Below are 20,563 nucleotides of genomic sequence, written 5' to 3'. Positions count from 1 at the left end.
ATTGTTTTAAGTTGAACTTCAAAATTAGAAAATCATTACATTCTATTTTATGTGACTTAGTATAAGTATTATCAGTTCACTTTCATAAAAAGCACGTCCTAGTATAAATAATAAAGCGAATAATACATTTAAAACTTTCGTTAAAATGCAACTAAAATCTTACACTGTACAAAAAACACTTTTATTATCGGTGCTTATTTTCGAATTGGATATCTGATAAATTCATTCTATGTCTGAAAGCTTGTCATTAGTTCTATAAAATGTCATTTCTGATTTTACAAAAAAAATTTATAAACGACTAAATGAAAATCATTTTAACACACCTTTAATTACTGGTCAATGCACAATCCTCATTATTAGCCCAAATATTGCTTGTAAACAAGTTTTTCTTCCACTTTCAGTCTTTTCATACTCCAAAAAACTGTTGGATTGATTTTGTATAAACTTCTTACGTTCTTATGGGGAAAGTTACTGATATTTATTGTTATTTATTTATTTATATATTTATTCATTCATTCATTTTTTGTTAAGTTAAGAAGAGTCATTTTTTTTTGTTTATTTATTCAGGCATGCATTGAATATTATATTCATATGTTGTAGAACCGTTCCTATTTTTATTTTATTTAGGTCCAGTTTCTGGAACCATTAAAATTTAGTTAAATTTTACCTCTGTTAGTTGATAAGGTAATGCTTATGTGATTGGTGTTCTGTGTTTTAATTGCTGTTTAGATTTATTTCTCTGTTAAATATGTTACCAGAAATTGGCTTTAAACAGCTAAGAAAAGTGTTAAACATTACTCTAAAATTTGTTTCTCCCTGTTTTTCTTTAACTTAAGCCGTACTAACTTTTTGTTTTAAAACTATAAAAACAACTGTCACTTTTTACAATTGGTTTTCTTTTTTAATTAAAGGATCTTCTTGTCACTATAGTCCAGTTTAACAGAGAATCACACGGAAACGCAGGAAGTTCTAATTTGTGACCTATTTCTCTCCAAATAATGTAAGTGTGCTAGTGTCACTTGTTCTTTGGTTTTGAAACAGCAAGTTTACTATTTACCTCTGTTTTTATAATTATTTTAATTATTTTAATCAAGTGGTAGTGACACATCGTTTGCAATTTTCTGCACCTTTTTTATGTAATTAAAATCTGCGACGTTCGTATATTTGTTCAATTGAAAATAACTTATTTTTATAATTTCACATTTTTTATTTTAATAACCGTTCACCAAATTTCTAGATTATTCACACCTTTTATGTGAAATAATTTTTCCATGGCCAACTACTTTCAAATATTTTTAATATATTTTTTATTAAAAGTGTATAAAAACATCAAACTATATTTATATTGTTTTGAGTCCAGAAAAAAATGAGCTTTTCAAAAATGTCATAGCCAACCATGATTCTCATTTAAAAAAATACAACTTTACGTTATTACAGCCAAACGAATGATTGAAAAAATCGCTGATAACATTAAATTCTCTGTAAAAAAGTGCCTGTATAATGTCTTTATTTCAAATGTGTATCTTTTATAATAAGGAAGATATGAATTTTTTAGGATTTCGCTAAAATGTCAACTTTTATTCACTTCAAAAAATTAATAACAACAAGCCGTCTTTATTTCAATTTAAAAACAACTCATTAAACAAAACAAATAATTAAATAAATGAATAAAATAACAGACGAAAAATACTAGAAAATGAAGCAAGAAGAAAATAACAAAAAGCAAAAGAAATTCTGGAAAAAACCTACAGTTTAGAAAAATGTGCTTTTATTTTATTGAAAAGTTGTTCACCGAGTTTTTCTTTAAGCAAATGACAAATAAAAGCAAGAGCTTATTCACCTTTGCAACTAATTAATAATTTATAATTTCACATTTTTTACTTTAATAACCGTTCACAAAATTTCTAGATTATTCACACCTTTTATGTGAAATAACTTTTCCATGGCCAACTACCTTCAAATATTTTAAATATATTTTTTATCAAAAATATATAAAAATATCAAACTATATTTATATTGTTTTGAGTTCAGAAAAAAATAAGCTTTTCGAAAATGTCATAGCCAACTATGATTCTCATTTAAACAAATACAACTTTACGTTATTACAGCCAAACGAATGATTAAAAAAATCGCTGATAACATTATTAAATTCTCTGTAAAAAAGTGCCTTTTTTGTTTTTGTTTCAAATGTGTATCTTTTATAATAAGGAAGATATGAATTTTTTAAGATTTCGCTAAAATGTCAACTTTTATTCACTTCAAAAAATGAATAACAACAAGTCGTCTTTATTTCAATTTAAAAACAACTCATTAAACAAAACAAATAATTAAATAAATGAATAAATAATAAACTACAGTTTAGAAATTTTATTAAAAAGTTGTTCAGTGTTTTAAGCTTGCTATCAAATAAAAGCAAGAGCTTATTCACCTTTGTAGCTAGTATTTCAACTTAATGTGTCCCTAAAATCATTGTTTGATTGAAAAATCGATCATTCGATAAGACCGTGCGTCATTCCGCCTCAATCAGCAAGCTTATTTACTCGATTTATTTAACACTGAATACAAAAAACAGGAATGCGACTCAATGCTTCTCTAATGCCTTGGTCAAAAGCGCATTCATGGACGTCAGTAGTACTCGGGGGTCCTCCACCAGGCCAGCGCCCACCATAGAATTGGCAAATAACTGCAAATGATATTTCAAGTGGCTTAATCCGTTTGCGTCACCTGATAACGCTTACCTGATTAGCCAAAAGTTCAGCCAAGTGTGGATCACTTGTCATTAATTTGTGCAGCTTTTTGATAATTGGATGCCTGCAAAATAGCGTTAGAACAAAGGCTTGACCTTCAGCCCCCCAACCTTGGGTTAATCTCGAACTTGGGTTGCAAAATCGCGTAGCGCCTGTCTTCCGACAACTGGTGGCTCTGCGTCCTTATGAAGTGTCTCGCAGCTGCCATTTCCTCGACTGTCACCACACAGGGGTGGTTTTCAAGTCTCGTGGTCGCGTTCACATCAACTGCCTTCCCCGAGAGCTTACTCTTGATCCATTCGGACAACTCGTTCACTTCGCTACGCTTCAAACTGTCCTCACCTGACAAAAATCCTCACAAAACCGCAAACTATACTAAAAAATTTTACCTAAATTACTGAGATCATTGGCCGCCTTATCATCCCTCATGTCCTTCTCCACCGAAACCAATTTAAAGCCCTTGAACTGCTGCAACTGCATTAGGACGAGCTCGTCGTAGGGCTCGTAACAGAACAAAACTTCCTGTTGCTTGCTTTTGAGCGATTCGTAATAAGGGGAAGCTTCAGCCAAGCTCCGACTACAAAAAAATTTTTACGGGGAATTAACTTTGAATTATTAACCTGGGGGCGGCGAGGTAAAAAATCGTGCGGGAGTCTTTAGCCCGTTCCGTGTATTCGCTAAGGGAGACTTTTTCGCCTTGTTTCTTGTGCGAGGATTCAAACAGGAGCAATTTGGCGCAATCTTCCTGAAATTATAGTGACTTTAGTTTTCCCCTATGTCAGTGTGACAGGTGTGAGTTTTGGAGGGAAAAGTGTGAGATATTTGAGACGTTTTTCCTGAAAAATGACGCAAATCAGCAAAAACCCCCTCACTGAATATTTCAAGCAAATTGTACGAGACAGCGGCATAAAATTGGCTTCGGGCGAAGAGCCCAATATTTTGACGCAGGAGCAGGCACTGGTTGTGCGAGATGTTGAAAGGGCGATTCAGGAGGGTGTCTCAGGCGACAACGTTGAGAGATTTATCAAGGGTTTTAATATTTTGATCAGGAAGGAGAAATATTTGAAGAAGGCTTTACTGCCCACTGTTTTTCGGATGAGGCGCAGTGGGGGTGAGAGTTGTGAGGATTTTGGGGCGATGGAAGTGCCACAAGACAGTCTATTTCGGTAAGGAAATGTGATTTATGACAAGGTTAATGCACTTGATGAAGCAGTTGTAAATTTGTAAGGTGTTGACATTTGTCAGGTGCACGTTGTTTTAGCCCAGTTTTGGCGAAAAAGCCTTGAAATGGCGTTAATTCAATTAGAAAAATTTGATAGTCAAGTGGCCTTGGGAAAATAATAGAAATTGGCGGGTCATGTGAACTTGCCAGTGTGTGGATATAATAATTATTTACTCTCACCGTATCATAATTACACTATTTTTTCACTTAATTATAAGTGTAATAAATAATTATATAAGTCGTTGATAATAGCGTATTATATTTTACTTCATGAATCGAGATCTTCACTAAAAATTATGAAATTATGATTGTTTTTTTTTAATAAACGATATTTGTATTATTTCTAAATAAATTCTCACGAAAAAAATGAATTCTTAACTTAAAGTTCTTGAAAAATGGAACCTACGAGTAATTTCTGGCTTTAAAATGCCCAAAAAGGGCAAAAACAATGCAATTTTTTCAAAATTGAGTGATTTTTTGAACTGTTTTATTAAAATACCTCAAAAAAACCTAGATTTTTAGCTCAAAAGCAAAAGATATTTGTATTATTTGACAAAATTCTTCGAAATAATTGAGTTTTTAGGTGTCATTAAGTAGCTACTACTTAACTCTACAATTCGAAAAAGAAAAATTAATACGATTTTTCGAAATATTTTGATAAAAGTCCTTGAACACAGTGATAATAGTAATAGTATAATCTGAAATATTTAGCAAATTCTTACGAAAAAAATTGAATTTTTAACTTAAAAACGTACAAGTTCTTGAAACATGGAACCTACGAGTAATTTCTGAATTTAAAAAGGGGCTAAAATGCCCAAAAAGTGCAAAAACAATGCAATTTGTTCAAAATTGAGTGCTTTTTCGATCCGTTTTTTAATATTTAGCAAATTCTCACGAAAAAAATTGAATGCTTAACTCAAAAACGTACCAAGTTCTTGAAAAATGGAACCTACGAGTAATTTTTGGCTTTAAAAAGGGGCTAAATTGCCCGAAAAGGGCAAAAACACTGCAATTTTTCAAAATTAAGTGATTTTTCGATCCGTTTTATTAAAATATCGCAAAAAAAACTAGATTTTTAGCTCCAAAAGAACTCGAAAGCGCGGAAAACGGAAAAAAAGAAACGTTTTCAAGAAAATTTGCGATAGATTTTTTGACAACATTATTTAAAACAATTGAATTTCTGATTGAAAAATAACGAAAACACTCAAAAAAGCAATATTACATCAAAATAATCTAGTGGTAAAACATTGGCGACAAAAGGGCCTTAGACTTTTTGAGTGTTTTTTTTTTAATTTTTGTTACATATTGTTTTATTTTCACTAAATGCTTTGTTGAAAAATTACCTTTAATGTATTTTAAAGCTTTTTTGACGCAATAGATACGTCCTTTAGATTATTTTTGTGTGTAATTTAGTTTTGACCAAATGTTTAGAACGCAAAATTAGGAACGTTTTTAGCTTAAATGGCAAAATAAAACTTTCGAGAAAAACAAAAATTCAATTTTTCTCAAAATAATTGTGTTTTGCTTAATTGGTGATAATAATGTGCCACGAAATTTTTTTTCGCAATTAAAATTTTTTCCAGGATATTCCTGAAGGTGCGTTCCCTCCAGCCACCCATCGTGGAAATCCTCCTCAACGAGCTCACCACGACCACAGCCGTGGACACCTTCGACCCAGGTCACCTCCGTCTCCTCCTCAAACAACTCCCCTACCTCCCCTACATCAAAACTCCCGAAACGCTCACAACCAAACTCCTCGACATCATCGACATAGCTCCATACGGCGCCCAACTCGAACTCCTCCACTCCATCCCCGACAGCGAACACCACACAGTCGTCAAAGAACTCGCCAAAATGCTCGACAATACCAACATCTCCGGGCCCATAATCGACTGTCTTAACGCTTTAAACCTAACCCCCGACATGCGTACGCACGTACAAGACCACATCTTGTCCAAAATGTTGGCCACGATCTCCACCAAACTATTCCCAGTGTACTTGGACTTTTTACTAACCGACTGCAACAGCAAGACTTTACCCCGGATCTTGCCCAAGCTTCGACACGCTTTAAACGACATCATGTCACGTGATGAAGACGCCGAATCAAAAATCTCCATTTTCACAAAACTACAAAAATGGGCGAATTTGAAATCAGTCTCCGAAGCGTGGTTAAGTCTCATTGCAAACACGAAAGACCACAAATACATCGACTTGCTACTCTTGTCCATGCTACATGCCCGCAAAAAACGGACGATTGAAAGCACAATTCGCAAAAAAATCAAAGGCGGCCAGTTCAAGTCACTCCAAGTGGAGCAACTTTTCGCCCGGGATTTCCCCCAACAAGTGTTCCGCGACTATTTTGGTACGTTTTGCGAAGTTGGGTCAAGTCTCCTACGCACGTCAACCGCTCCAACAATCGTGGAATTTGCATCGACACTCTTCAAACTCCTCTTCACGCACAAGCGCACCGTTCGGATCTACGAAGTGCTTGAAAATCTGATCGTCTTGGTTGGCTGCACTGACAATAAGACAGCGGTCCTCAACATTGTCAATGACTTGGTTCCCCAAATCCTCCAAGCGCCAAACCATGCCACGATTTTGATGCGTCTCCTGGAGATTGATTCGTTCGAACTGAAGGACATTAAGCTCGTGTTTGAGATTTTGTGCAAAGTGACGTGTTCGGATGATTCTTTAATCGGCCTACGCGAGGAAATACACATGTTGGTGCGCAAACAAATGTCCAATTTTAAACAAAGTGCCAAAGAACGCGGCATCATATCGGCCGTGGTTTTGGCCAAGAACATAGCTAATGTTAGTGGTGACCAAAGTGATGTGTTGTCCGAAGAGTCAATTGCCAGTATTGGACAATTGACAGGTGGGGCGAAGGACGCAGCTAACTTACTCACTGTGGTTCAGAGCTCCACGGTTAATACGCCTGATCTAGTCAGTCTGTATTACGACCAGTTGGCAGCAATGATTTCCAATAGTGATGGGTTAGATAAGCGCTTCCTGGCCTGGCTCCACGAACGCATAACCACCGACTTCCAGAATTTCTACATCACGGAAACCACCGACACGACTATTGGTGATTTGGAAGTGACCAAACAATACGATCTGAATGGTGACGAAGAAATGGATGCGCCAATTTCAATTAACATTGCTGAATTAACCCTCAGGCCGGGCAAACACTCGATCGTTGCCCTAGCGCCCCATTTCCGACTGTTGCGTTTGGTGCACTTTCGGCAACAAAACGGCGACTTGGACACGATCGATGCCTTGCTAGGCTGTGGGGTCATTCTACCAAAACAATTGCAAACAACCGACTGTCTTTTGCACTGTATCAACTGGTTCCGGGAGATAATTAGTGGTTTCGTCCTCCAGAAACGTGAGAAATTGAGACGCAAAGTGCTCCAAAGAATCGATCATTTGATCGAGTTGGAACAACTGTTTTCCGAGTCACTTGACTCAATCCCCAAAAAACTGAAAAAAAACAACCGGGAACGGGAAACTGTCCTTGACACAACCTTCCGGGAAATGGACAACGATCTAGTGACACTCCTCAAATACCCTCTCGAGGCAACAAATCAAGTTAGCCTGAGCGTGAAACAACTGAACTTCATTTTGGGGGATTACGTGCGCAAGCTGTCACTTGAGACGAAAGGGGGCGACCTCGGTTTGTCACACTTGGGGGCGGTCAGCCCCTTGCATGTGATAACCGATTCGGTTAAAACCCTTCCGCACATCAAGCGACACTTGGCGGCGGTTTTGCCCGAATGTCACACCAATGACGAGGCGAAAGCCACCTTCGGATTGGTTGTGGAATGTTTGTGTTTGATTTTTAATTGGCCCGGCTTACAACACGCCAAACGTCTCGTCCTAGTTAAAGACATCATCAAGGCGTTCCGTTCGGGTGACAGTGAGCTGCACTCGGCCAATCACCTCGTCACCGAACTGGTGGAACAACTAGCCGACTTGACGCAATTTTGCACGTGTCTAACACACGCAGTCCACTTCATTCAAACAATGGAAGCCCTCGATTGTACACTCCAGTGGCCACAACACGGACAAAAATTGCCAAAACTGCGAGAGAATTGCTTGAGAAACAGTGGGATAATTACAGTTCGTCAAATATTGATGTTCTAGTCCGCTCATATCTGAGCAGTGCTAGTGTTAAAACCCTGTGTGGGATTGTTGGTACGGTCCAGGAGCAAGCCCCAGGTCTCACTAAGAGTGAACCGTTGGAGATGCTCAAAAGTGTGACTAAGACCAACTTTTTTGTTTTCTACCGCAATTTATGGGCGTGTTTGCACGATCGTGTCAAAAGCGAGACGAATGCGCAACATGTGGCGACCTGGCGCACCATTGCCCTCACAATGCAAGGCTTGATGGCGGTGGCCAAGGCACAGAAAACCAAACCGAACCTGGTCTGTTGCCTTAAGAAGTCCACCGCGATTTTAAAGCTTTTCCTCACGCATGGAATCCCAATCTTGGAGATTGAGTTCAAAGCAAAGTCGGAGCTTGTGATTGAGATTTTCAAAACCATGCATTCAAATGCACGGTTTTTGCACCATTTGTGTTGCTATTCTAAAGCGACTAAAGACGTTGGTTTATTATCGCACGTGCCGCAGTTTCGGTTAACTTTCGAGACGCTGGTGTACCGGGTTAAGGCCGCTTTGGCGGCAAATGGGTGTTCGGCGGCGTTCTGGATGGGGAATTTGAGGAATCGGGACTTGGATGGGGAGGATATTTTGAGTGAGAGTAGCGATAATTCGAGTCATGAGGGAGGGGGTGAGGAGGAGGGGGAAGTGAGGGGTTACCGAGTGATGATGAGTCGGTTGGGGATAAGTCGTCGAGTGAGGTTTTTGAGTAACTTACTTTCTCGGTTTGGATGGGGTTTGTTATGATGCCCTCTTTGATGAAAAGGCCATAGTCGGCGTAAAACTTCTCGTATTCGTCTGGTTTTTTGTTAAGTTGGTCTAGCAGGAACTTCACGACACGGCTAGTCAGGACGTCTCGGAGTTTTCTGCAAATTTATATAATCTCATTTTTTTGTAATTTTCTAAATATATTAATTGTTAAATAAGGATATGAAATGACGTACAAATCAAACGTCCCCGTCCCCGATAGTTCCGTTAATGTCGCTAGAGGCGCACTTGTTCCATTACTGTCGTTTTCAGAGCAATAAATTTATAAAAATTGTTGTAATTAAATAACGATTAGCACAAGGCGAATAAAAAAATACAGGCAGATAGAGCATCAAATTCTCACTAATCGGAGATAAAAATTATATCCTAAACTATGTTTAAAAAAATTTCAAAGTTTTACCAATTTGCACTCTGCCCCATATTTTTCAAAACGCTGCGAATACGGTTACAGATACAAGAAAAATGTTCAGAGGAAAGTTGTGGAGAATTAAATTTCCTTTAAAAAAGTCCGCGAGACCATATCTCTATCTTCAACCATTTAGGCCCCAAAGTCATTCAAAGACGCTCAAGCGATGGATTTCCGTCATTTTGCCGATGGTCAAGTATTGGAAAATGAATTTATACCTAAACCGTTGAAGATAGACATATCGTGTCGCGGACTTTTTTGTAGAAAATTTAATTCTCTACAACCTCGTCTCTTTCACTTTTTTGTATCTTCAACCGTATTCGATGCGTTTGCAAAAAAACGCAATAATTCTAAGCGATAATTTTTTGGGCACCGTCGCCTATTTATCAAAACGCCGCGAATACGGTTAAAGATACAAAAAAATGTAAGGTACGACGTTGTAGAGAATTAAATTTGCTACAAAAAAGTCCGCGACACCATATTTCTATCTCCAACGGTTTGGGTATAAATTCACTTTCTAATACTTGACCACCGGCAAAATGGTGGAAATCCGTCGCTTGAGCATCTTTGAACGTCTTTAAAACCTAAACCGTTGAAGATAAAGATATGGTCTCGCTGACTTTTTTAAAGCAAATTTAATTCTCTACAACTTTCTTCTGAACATTTTTCTTGTATCTTTAACCGTATTCGCAGCGTTTTGAAAAATACGGAACGAAGCGCAAATTTTAAATCTTAAATAATTTTTTTCTCATGTTTCTCATGAAAATTTTAGTCCTCAGTTTTTCTCACTCTATTGAGAATGCAAAGCTCAACATTTGTGCATTTTTTTCCAAGTAATTAGTGAACTGGTTGAATTTTAATTAATTTAAAACGATTTGACACCGAGACGGTATAACGCTGGAAGCGCCCTCATTTTACACTGCTGTACTATTTTTTTTGGGTGCGATTTTGTATCTAGTTTCGTCTCCTAACTTATAGTCCTTCGTAGACAACAAAAAAAAATAAAAGCAAGTTTTAATAAATGAGGTCTTGAAAAAACGAAATCAATTTTTTTTAAGGAAAAAAAATATTCCTGAAATTATTAAGACACAAGTATAAATACTGAATATTAAAATACTAAAATTTTGCCAAAAACGCCATGGGCAAATTTGATTCTAATTGTCTAAACCAATTGTTTACAAAAAAAAAAAAAATACAGAAAAATTTCTGATATACATGATGATTCAAATAACACAGCTTTGTTTGAGAGGATTCTTTAGGTTGAAAAAAATCAATAAATAAAGAAATATTTTGCTATCACATACGAGGTGATTTACGTAAGCTGATAAGCCTTACAAAAATAAAATTTACACAAAATACCCTTGTCTTTAAATTATTGGTAGCCGGGTAAAGAGGCGATACTGTACCTAATAAGTGCGCTGTTTTGCAGCAACTCGCGGCTAAGATTCAACGGAATGTCTTCAGAATCAACGACCCCCTTAACGAATCTTAGCCACTTGGGGAGAATATTATCAGTTTTATTTTTAATCAAAACCTTTCTCGTATAGAGGGCGACCCCCGACTCCACCTCACGCGACATCTCAAACAGCCCTAAAACCCTTAATCACACACCTAATTTTTTCTACAATTTCACCCAACCTGGCTTTCCCTCGGGAAAATACAACAAGGCATGAATGGACAATGGGACATCCGTTTTGTAATGTAGTATATATCTCGGGACGTCATAACTCCCACTTATGAAGCGATAGAACTCGTTGTGCTGTTGCACCGTCACACTTTTAGGCTCAGACAACCACACTGGTTGCACGATATTCGCTTTTTTCCCGTTCAAATAAATGGGACTTCCGATGAAATTGCTGTACTTATTTATGACATTTTCGACGGTAGTTTCGTCGCAAAACTCGCGACAGTCGGTTTTCAAATGCAGCACGATTTTCGTGCCGCACTGCACCCCCTCAGCGTCCTGGATCTGGTACGAGCCTGTGCCGTCAGAGCTCCATTTGTAGCCCTGGTCCTCCATCGAGGACCGCGTGTAGACATCCACCCTATCAGCCACCATGAAAACGCTGTAAAAACCCACACCGAACTGCCCGATAATGTTGTTGCTACTGTCGGAGGTCAGTTCCTTCGACTTGAGTTGCTCGATAAAGGCTTTGGAGCCCGACCGTGCAATGACGCCCAAATTCGCGATCAGCTCCTCCTTCGACATGCCAATCCCGGTGTCTTGAATCGTCAAAGTCCGGGCCTGCTTATCGGTCGAAATGTGGATTTCCAGGACCCGGTTGGGGTCCCGCAGGCCCTCACGGTCCGACACCGTCAGATACCTAAACTTCTCTAACGCGTCACTCGCGTTCGAAATCAGCTCCCTGACAAACACCTCCTTGTCGGAATACAGCGATCTTGCCACTATATCAAGCAACATTCTAGTCTCGGCCTGGAATTCGTGCTTGGTGGGCTCGCCTTTCGGCTTTTCCGTGTCTTTGATAATCGAGTGGTGCTCCTCATCAGACGCTTTACTCGCATTGGGGCTTGTGCTCGTACAACGGACAAAAAACGCAGCTCCTGAAACCAAACATAACCTCACTTACCGGCAAACAACAAACCGGGCGTTGTTAAATTGTAAACACATTCCAATTGATAAATATTTGCGTTGGGGCCAAAATAATTGGAAATTTCCACAAGTTTTTTGACCTAACCCCACTTTCCCTCACCTGTTTTTTTACGAATGGGGCGCAAAGAAACGATAGGGGCACACGTTAGGTGCCTTTGGCCGCTCAAAAAAACACGTTGGAGGGCAATTCGGCCCAAATTTGCCATTCTAGCCTGGTTTTTTGCTGGGTATTCTAACCTAGAAATTTCTGGCAATGGTGCGACCTACCATACCGACTGGTTTTTTCCAAAATCAAAATTTTTAATTTTGGGGGTACTTAACACGAAATTGGCACACAAATAGTCTAATTGATTGTTACGCACTTATCACTCAAAATTACGGCTTAATTGTAATTGAGTCACGAACAGTTTGCTTTTTTTGGGTTTGGTGAGGTGCTGCCCCCCGCGGACGCGGCAAAAAATATCGTTTAAATGGGTTTTTTTGTTAGCGGCTTGAAGGCGTTTCTTTTGTGAAGGGGTTGATTGTTCTCGGGCGATTGCACTCGAATGCCCCATCGGACAACTAGCGGCTAGCCCCTGCCGGTCTACAAATGTTCGCTCAGTCGAAATGTTGCGAGCGAGGTCGGAACAGTACGAACGGAGACCATAACGGACTTCTCATTTCAGCTGGGCATATTGGAATAGTGGTTTTTATGGAAATATGTTGCGCGTGGCTGGGGCTTCGCCCCAGTTAACTAAAAGGAAACAAACCCCACGACCAATTAAACTCGAAAACGTGGAACCCGAAACGTGGAATAGTGTTTATGTTTATGAACTGTACGCCACCCTAGCTCCATAAAAAAACACTATTCCACGTTTCGAGTTCCACGTTTTCGAGTTTAATTGGTCGTGGGGTTTGTTTCCTTTTAGTTAACTGGGGCGAAGCCCCAGCCACGCGCAACATATTTCCATAAAAACCACTATTCCAATATGCCCAGCTGAAATGAGAAGTCCGTTATGGTCTCCGTTCGTACTGTTCCGACCTCGCTCGCAACATTTCGACTGAGCGAACATTTGTAGACCGGCAGGGGCTAGCCGCTAGTCATCGGACACCTCTTGAAAGGGTTCGCTCAGCTCACATATCAATACTTCTTTATCCATTTTGTAAAGCGGTGTTTGGGGCTTAAAAGATTTCGTCCCGTAAAGGCTTAACCGAGCACGAATTTCGCTTGGTTGCCGTCACACTTGTAGATTTTTTCTCCAAGTGTATCCATCTGCGGAGCAGCCCTTGAGTTGCATCACGTTTCCGAGAATTTTAAATGGTGTTTAAGCGATAATTATCGAGGTGTTCTTGAGGGCCTATTGTCCGGCGCCAAGTGGACAGTGGCCGTATCATTAATAAAATCTTGACGGCCTACAGCAAGGACTAAATATTCGGGGGTGTAGGAGCGGACAACGATCAACTTCTGTCACCGAAGGGGTTATAAATGGCCCCGTAAAAGGAAAATTTTGAAAGGGAAAGCAAAAAACACAATAGGACCGGTAGCTAAGGCATTACACGACAAAAGGCGCTCGTAAATGCCTTGGTTAAGGAATTATTTAACCCATTGTGGGGCCGGACCTGCACATGGCTATACTCATTACTGATTTTACACGGAGATTTATGCCCTCTCTTATGTCACCAGACACCGGTCCAACAGCTCACAATACGTGACGGACATAAAGAACCTCCCGTTATCTACACAATTGTGCAAGAGATCGCCAACATTTTTTGGGCCAAAACCACTCTTGATAGACATTCAGAAAGTTTCAACTAATTCCCCCCCCCCCATGGGCGATCTAATTTAACTTTTTCAATTAATTGCAAAACTTTATACGATGAGAGGCCAAATTAAAATACGTGGAAACGAATCCAGAAATAAAATCTCCGCTTGATTTCGTTAATTGAACGCAGAGAGCGCCGCCAAGTCCTTTCGGCACGACTCCGAACAAAGCGGCTTTGTTGCTTTAGCCGGTAATCCCCCAAACACAACACCTACAATAACCAAAACGCACCCTTTCGCGGCAAGTCAACCGGAAAAAGTGCTGTCAAAAATGCAAGGCCATTGTAAAGTTTGCGAAATGACGTTATAAAATTTAAATGAGGGTGGGCTCCAGTTTTGCGGGGACAATGGCCGGGAGAGTGACCAGGGTTCTGGGCCAGCAACTGAAAACACTTGCGCAAAATTTATGATTTCCGGGTATTTGGGACGGGGGCAACATTTTTGTTCCAGGAAAGGGGACTCTTTCATTTCGTAAATTTTCAAAATACATGAAATTTTTTGAGTTCAACGTTACGAAAATGTGAGGAAAATTGAAGTTTTGAAATAGGTTTTTTTTAATTCAAGTAATAATGAGTAATGTCTAATAGGTAATCAACAACCCCTATAATAATGTGTATCTGTAAGCCAATGGTTTATGCAGAAATATCTTTCTAATGCTTACAAGTAATTCAATTATAATATAAATGTCAAAACTATCAATACATAAACTGTCTTTTTTCAGTGTTTAGTCACATTTAGTAATATTTTTTTTAAGTGAAAAGGAGTTGTTAATTTTTTTTTTGCAGTCAAGTCAGATTAGGAAGATAATCTAGACTAAAGTTTTAATAAAAATCGCACAAAGAGTTAAAAAAATTGCTTATTCTTTTGTATTTTTTTGCTAAAATTTACTCTATGAGTTAATTAGAATAAGTAGGTAATAAAACTAGTTAAGAAGAATAAGAAAATCAATAAAATAAGAGAAAAATTGTACACCGTTCACGATTGTTTCAAATTTGGACTATCTATGAAAATCTGACATTTTATTTGACAGTACTGTGAGTTGTCATAAGAAATTTATTTTGGGTTATTCGGAAATAAAATTACCGTTGGGGGCGCCACTGAGCTAGGTCGAAAACAGTAACCATAAATGGCGGGAAAATGTTTATTCGGATATTTTGAGCGTTGTACGAATTTTGGGGCTTCACAATTATTACATTGCCTATGCGGAATGATTATTGCATCTTTGATGCAAGAAACTTATGTTGACAAATGAGAGATGACGAGGAAAACACGAATAACGAATGACTGTTTGGTTCACTTTCTTTATTGGAAAATTATTACAAAGACATTGAAAAGCCTACCTTTTGGCATAATTTACGTTTAAATGTATCATCAGTTGTTAATCTTTATTGTAGTTTTGTAGATTTACCGCAGCATTTCATGATGTTTTCAGTGGAAAATTTTAACCTAAAATTCATAACACTTCACTAATTTATTGGTTTCTTGAGCCAAACTTTGTGTTCACTGTGATCCATCACTTATAATCTTTAATTAGACAACTGTTTGATAACACTTTGTAATCAAAATTTAAATATTTTTCACTTTTTATCCACTTTCAAGTTCCAACAATAAACACTTTATACCACGAAAAACTACAGAACCAAAGTCAACGCTAGTATTTACCACCACGTACTTTTAAAGTAATTCTTTCTATTGTAAGTAATTAACACTATACACGCAAAATTGTTGAACAATTCATTAAATGTCAGTTAAATGTGGTATTACGAAAATTTCTTTACTGTTTTCGACATAGTTCAAAAGTCATCACCAGAGGGCGTCTAGTTAATTTTATTTCCGAATAATTGATGACAACCAAGGACTGTTGCCACTTTGCTTCGTTTTTTAAATAAATAATTGAATACGTTTTTATTGTTATTCTACTCATTATCATTAGTTAAAAAAGTCGGGTCTGTCTTTCTTGCATCCTTCAAAGCATCTTTTGATACACAGTTTCTTATCAACAGAAATTATTTACGATGTTTTAATTTAATAAGCAGTAGAACTGACAACACAGCGAATTTTTGACAAGACAACGTCATAAAGACAGTACCTGACAGGACCTGAGGCCAACCTAACAAAAATATATCTACGCTTGCTGAGAATTTAAAACAATCGTGAACGGATAATGACCTTCCATTAGAAATTCTTACTAAATTTTTTTATTGATTAAATATTTATCGAAATCTACTTTTTATACATTTTTTAATCTTGCAAGGATTCTGTAAAAGTGTGCCTATTTGTCTATCTATCAAAAGAAACGTGCGAGAATATAATTATTCCTTTCTTGTTTCTAACAATGATCTTGTTTCTCGTGCATTAAGGAAATAAATTAAAGATTCTACTTACATTTCCTTTTGGAAAATTTCGTAACATTTCTATAAAGCAAACTTCTACAAGGAGGTAAAAAAGACACAAATATTTTTTTTTAGAAATCCTCCTTATATAAAATAATGACAAAGACATTTAACTTTAAACTTAAAAAAAATTAATTTGGTTGTGTTTTCCGTGTTCTAAAAGCAAAAGCCCCCTGAATTATGATTTGAGTCCAAACCCGATTGATTATTTATTTTCTAGGAAGCCGATAGCATCTTGCGATTCGCTCCGGCCTTCGGCGTGCTTTCGTTTTCGAAATTTTCTAATTTACAACATCTATCGTTATTTTGCGTCACCTGCCAGCCATACAATAAAAATCGTCCGTAAAGACGCCGAAATTATGCAAATCGGCTGCAACACAACGCAATAAACAAGTCAAAGTTGTTTATTGTCGTCGTCATTTTTCCCCAAACTTCCAACAGTCCACTTAAATATTTATAACAGGAGAAATTCGCTCGGCCATATAATAACCCAATTTATTTTTACAACGTCCATTCCATGTCGAATTATCGCAAACGGGCAAATATTCGAACATTCGCGGAGGGAGTTTAAAGTGGAGGCAAGGCCTGCTGGTTGAGGAAGTTGTGTGTGACACATGTGTGGATGGATGGAGGCAAGTTCCGTCATGTTGACCCAGGTCAGGACGGGATGTGACGTCACACTGCTATTTCACTGAAAGCACACCGGATTCTAGAAAATAGCGAATGGGAGGCAACACATTTCAAAGCTCGCAAAGCCCGGACCAACTTTACTACCTGAACACATTCTTTCAACTGTAATTTCGGCAAAAAATTCCAGCTTCATTTGAATTTATACTCGCGATCATTAACTCATTTAATGAAGAAAAACAAGCACTGGTGGAAACTAGACACAATTCTACTTCCTCGACCTCTTTTTTTTGTCATAAATAAACATTGTTATTATCCACCACCTTGAACTGTTTAAGAAACTTTTTATTCTTTACTAATTGTCAACTTATTTTACGTGTATTTTTAAAACCCAAAATCGCAAAAATCAGTGTTTGAAAAAAAATTGCGTACTTTCTCCAGAAATTTTTATTAATCCACCCGTTGAGAGCCTCTGTGGTTTATTAGAAGTTAATTTTTTCATTAAACAAAATGGAGATGGTGGCGCGTAGGCGTTTTTAAAGTTCTTTAAAATTGTGGCTAACATATTCATTTGTGTGAGAGGTTCGAATCCCGGTCTTGGGAAAATTTTTTTTTTCCATAAAATTTTATAACAAAACACAAATTGAAATAGAACAATAACGTAGTGGACCAAGAAGATAATTTACCCTAATTTTTCTAATTCTAGTTCAGCGGTACTCAAAATTTGGGTCTTATTAATTTTTAATTAATTTAATTTATTTTTATAGGTAAAATAACACATTCCAAAAAATAATTTTGCAAATATTAAACTTATAACTCGTTCTTGGATTTTCTTTACAGCTTTAGAACCTATGTAATTAAATCTCCAAAAATGACCGACTTTTTATAAAAAAGGAAAAGACAACTTTGCAGTTTTTGGCCTTAACTTAATTAAATCGTTATTTTTTTATAAATAAGATCTTTGAAACATAAACTGTTGTTTGAAAAACACAAACTTGAAAAATCGTTCTTATGATTTTTGGCATTGATAAGAAGATCTCTCAAACCAAGTACAGGGTGTTGCATTTTGGATGTCCGAATAGGGGATCTTCCTAAGATGTTTAGAGAAAAACAAGTAACACATTCTCGGGTCCGTTTCTTAATAAAATAATTTTGGTCAAAACCGCAACTCGCTATCGTTTTTTGTTTTCGACTTATAAACAAAAGTTTTCATTTTAGTGAAATATTAAAAAATTCATATCTTCCTTATTATAAAAGATACACGTTTGAAACAAAGACACTGTAAAGGCATTTTTTACAGAGAATTTAATAGTGTTATCAGCGATTTTTTTCAACCATTCGTTTAATTGTGATAACACAAAGTTGTATTTTTTAAATAGGAATCATGGTTGGCTATGACATTTTCGAAAAGCTTATTTTTTTCTGATTTGATATGTCTATTTGTATAATACATTAAATTTAAATATTTAATATAACAAAACATTTCGCTTTTTCTTTATAGTAGGCCATGAAAAAATTTTGGATTTTTAATTAAAACTATGAAAATTGTGTTACCCAACAAGTATTTATAATTTAATGATTTTTTAAACCCTAAATAATTCAAAAACAGCATAATAAATTTTTATTAGATCAAATTTTTGCAATTAATAAAAATTATTTGTTTTTATATTTAAAATGGCAAGCTTACGTTGTCATTCTATTTTCCAATTTTAAACATGAAATGTCGGACGAAGAAAAATCTTATTAATTGTATGATTGCGTATCAATAAAATTTTATTTTACAAAAAAATGTCAATCCAAACACGAAAATCAAATTCCATCTGCGGTAAAAAAATACACAACATTATCAACGTCATAAAAAAGTGGCATCAAGTGGTAGTGAGACATCGTTTGCAATTTTCTGCACATTTTTTATATAATTAAAATCTGCGACGCTCGTATATTTGTTCAATTGAAAATAACTTTAACTTATTTTTATAATTTCACATTTTTTACTTTAACAACCGTTCACAAAATTTCTAGATTATTCACACCTTTTATGCGAAATAATTGTTCCATGGCCAACTACTTTCAAATATTTTAAATATATTTTTATCAAAAATATATAAAAATATCAAACTATATTTATATTGTTTTGAGTTTAGAAAAAAATAAGCTTTTCGAAAATGTCACAGCCAACCTTGATTCATATTTAAAAAAATACAACTTTACGTTATTACAGCTAAACGAATAATTAAAAAAAATCGCCGATAACATTATTAAATTCTCTGTAAAAAAGTGCCTGTATAATGTCTTTGTTTCAAATGTGTATCTTTTATAATAAGGAAGATACGAATTTTTCAACTTTTGTTTCTAAGTCGAAAACAAAAGACGATAGCGAGATGCGGTTTTGACCAAAATAATCCTCTCAAAAAACGGACACGTGAATGAAACTCGTTTCTCTCTAAACCCTTTAGTTTTGAAAATCGCCTAAACGAAAATAAAAAAATTGAAAATCCTAAACTTGGACCCTGTACAAGTGAGTGAATTGAGGAATTTGAATGTTGTTTCCAGCGTCCAGTTTGGCGTCCAAACGCATAAGACACATGTTAAGGGTGAGCCTGGGGGACAGTTGCAACTTGCACCCTCGGACATAATTTATTGCATCGGCTGGACGTGGTCCACATAAAGGGTACTGCAGCCGGCCCATAAAAAATCCCCAACTCGCCATTTTAACCGTACACCCCTTATATGCATCGGCCATCGATAATCTATTCTCTTGTCCGAACTAATGTACCGTCCACTCGTCCATAACATTTTTTCCACAAAAAAAAATGGGTCGGGTCCACGTTGACCGTTTAAAATTAGACTAGTTTCGGAAATCGGTTGGTGGTCTTGTGAAAGTCGCTACTATTTGCATGGAGTGCAATTTCTCCTTGTCAGGGGGATAATTACACCCTCTCGACGCGCCAAAATGGCGGCGAGGGAATTAATTATTTATCTCTATATTGTGTTCCCGGATTTTGCCTCCGACCGCTTAATATTTCATCACTCGGTAGCAAGATACAGGGCGGCTTAAGAAAACCGTGTCACGTAAAAAAGCCAACAATGGGCCCGTGCCCGTTTTTTAAGAGTCCCTCTCATGAATATTAAAGTTGGTGTTTAGCGCAAAAAATACCAGATGCGAGATTTTCGCGCGTGCTCTACCTGAAATAATCGAAATATTAATTTAGTCGTGGGGCTGAGGGTGAGCGGTTATGCACAATGCCTTACCCCGATACAATGATGAAAGGCAACGCCGCAATCTACCCCCAAAGAGTCCAAGGACCGTTTTTATCCCAAAACTGATGATTTGAATGCAATTTGTATAACGTCATTTTTACATATTTAGGCGCAGCTGCCGCCACAAACAGTTCTGTTGGACTTGTCTGTCCTTAGATTAGTTAACAGAAATTAAAATTTGAATCGGCGTGAAATTAGAGACAATGTTCTGAACAATATCTTTGACAAAGTAGCTTCTCGTTGATTGTGGCTTAATTTTTTCGATATTTTTTTGCACACAATTTGGTTTTCTAGCGTTTGAAATGTTGTAAAAAAATTGAAATAAGGCGAATAAAGCAGTAATTATAATAAAAAAGTGGCTTCAAACAGAAGAGAAGCTCCAGAAGACAACTGTTTTTCATATTCAAATGGAATAAAAAAATTGGTGTTGTTTTTACTACGTCTGTTTTAAATTTCTGTTTGACCCTTAAAGCAACTCCTGTGTTTCGAGTTAACTGAAATTAAACAATGAAATTAAACAAATCTGTTTTAAATGCTTTTGGTAAAATTTGTGACAAAGAATTACAAATA

General features: G+C 36.9%; 2 protein-coding genes across 2 annotated transcripts; one reads left to right on the top strand and one right to left on the bottom strand.

Moving 5' to 3' along the window:
* Positions 1 to 2,352: 2,352 nt before the first annotated feature.
* On the bottom strand, positions 2,353 to 12,361 carry LOC135265840 (heat shock protein 75 kDa, mitochondrial-like). The gene is made up of 9 exons (XM_064356098.1): positions 12,012 to 12,361; positions 10,939 to 11,862; positions 10,707 to 10,890; positions 8,845 to 8,992; positions 3,368 to 3,492; positions 3,137 to 3,324; positions 2,858 to 3,089; positions 2,739 to 2,811; positions 2,353 to 2,683 (listed from the first exon to the last, which is right to left on the bottom strand). The coding sequence occupies exons 1-9, from the start codon at positions 12,115 to 12,117 to the stop codon at positions 2,582 to 2,584; spliced, it is 2,082 nt and encodes a 693-aa protein (XP_064212168.1). The 5' UTR covers positions 12,118 to 12,361; the 3' UTR covers positions 2,353 to 2,581.
* On the top strand, positions 3,522 to 8,234 carry LOC103313567 (Fanconi anemia group D2 protein). Its single transcript, XM_008197139.3, has 2 exons — positions 3,522 to 3,913; positions 5,553 to 8,234. Exons 1-2 carry the CDS (start codon positions 3,591 to 3,593, stop codon positions 8,110 to 8,112), a joined length of 2,883 nt encoding a protein of 960 aa, XP_008195361.3. The 5' UTR covers positions 3,522 to 3,590; the 3' UTR covers positions 8,113 to 8,234.
* Positions 12,362 to 20,563: the final 8,202 nt, after the last annotated feature.

This window comes from Tribolium castaneum, chromosome 4 (genome assembly GCF_031307605.1).
Source record: "Tribolium castaneum strain GA2 chromosome 4, icTriCast1.1, whole genome shotgun sequence".
In the NCBI taxonomy this organism is placed as follows: Eukaryota; Metazoa; Arthropoda; class Insecta; order Coleoptera; family Tenebrionidae; genus Tribolium; species Tribolium castaneum.
Note: the sequence above shows the minus strand (reverse complement) of the source record. Positions and strands in the feature narration are given on the sequence as shown.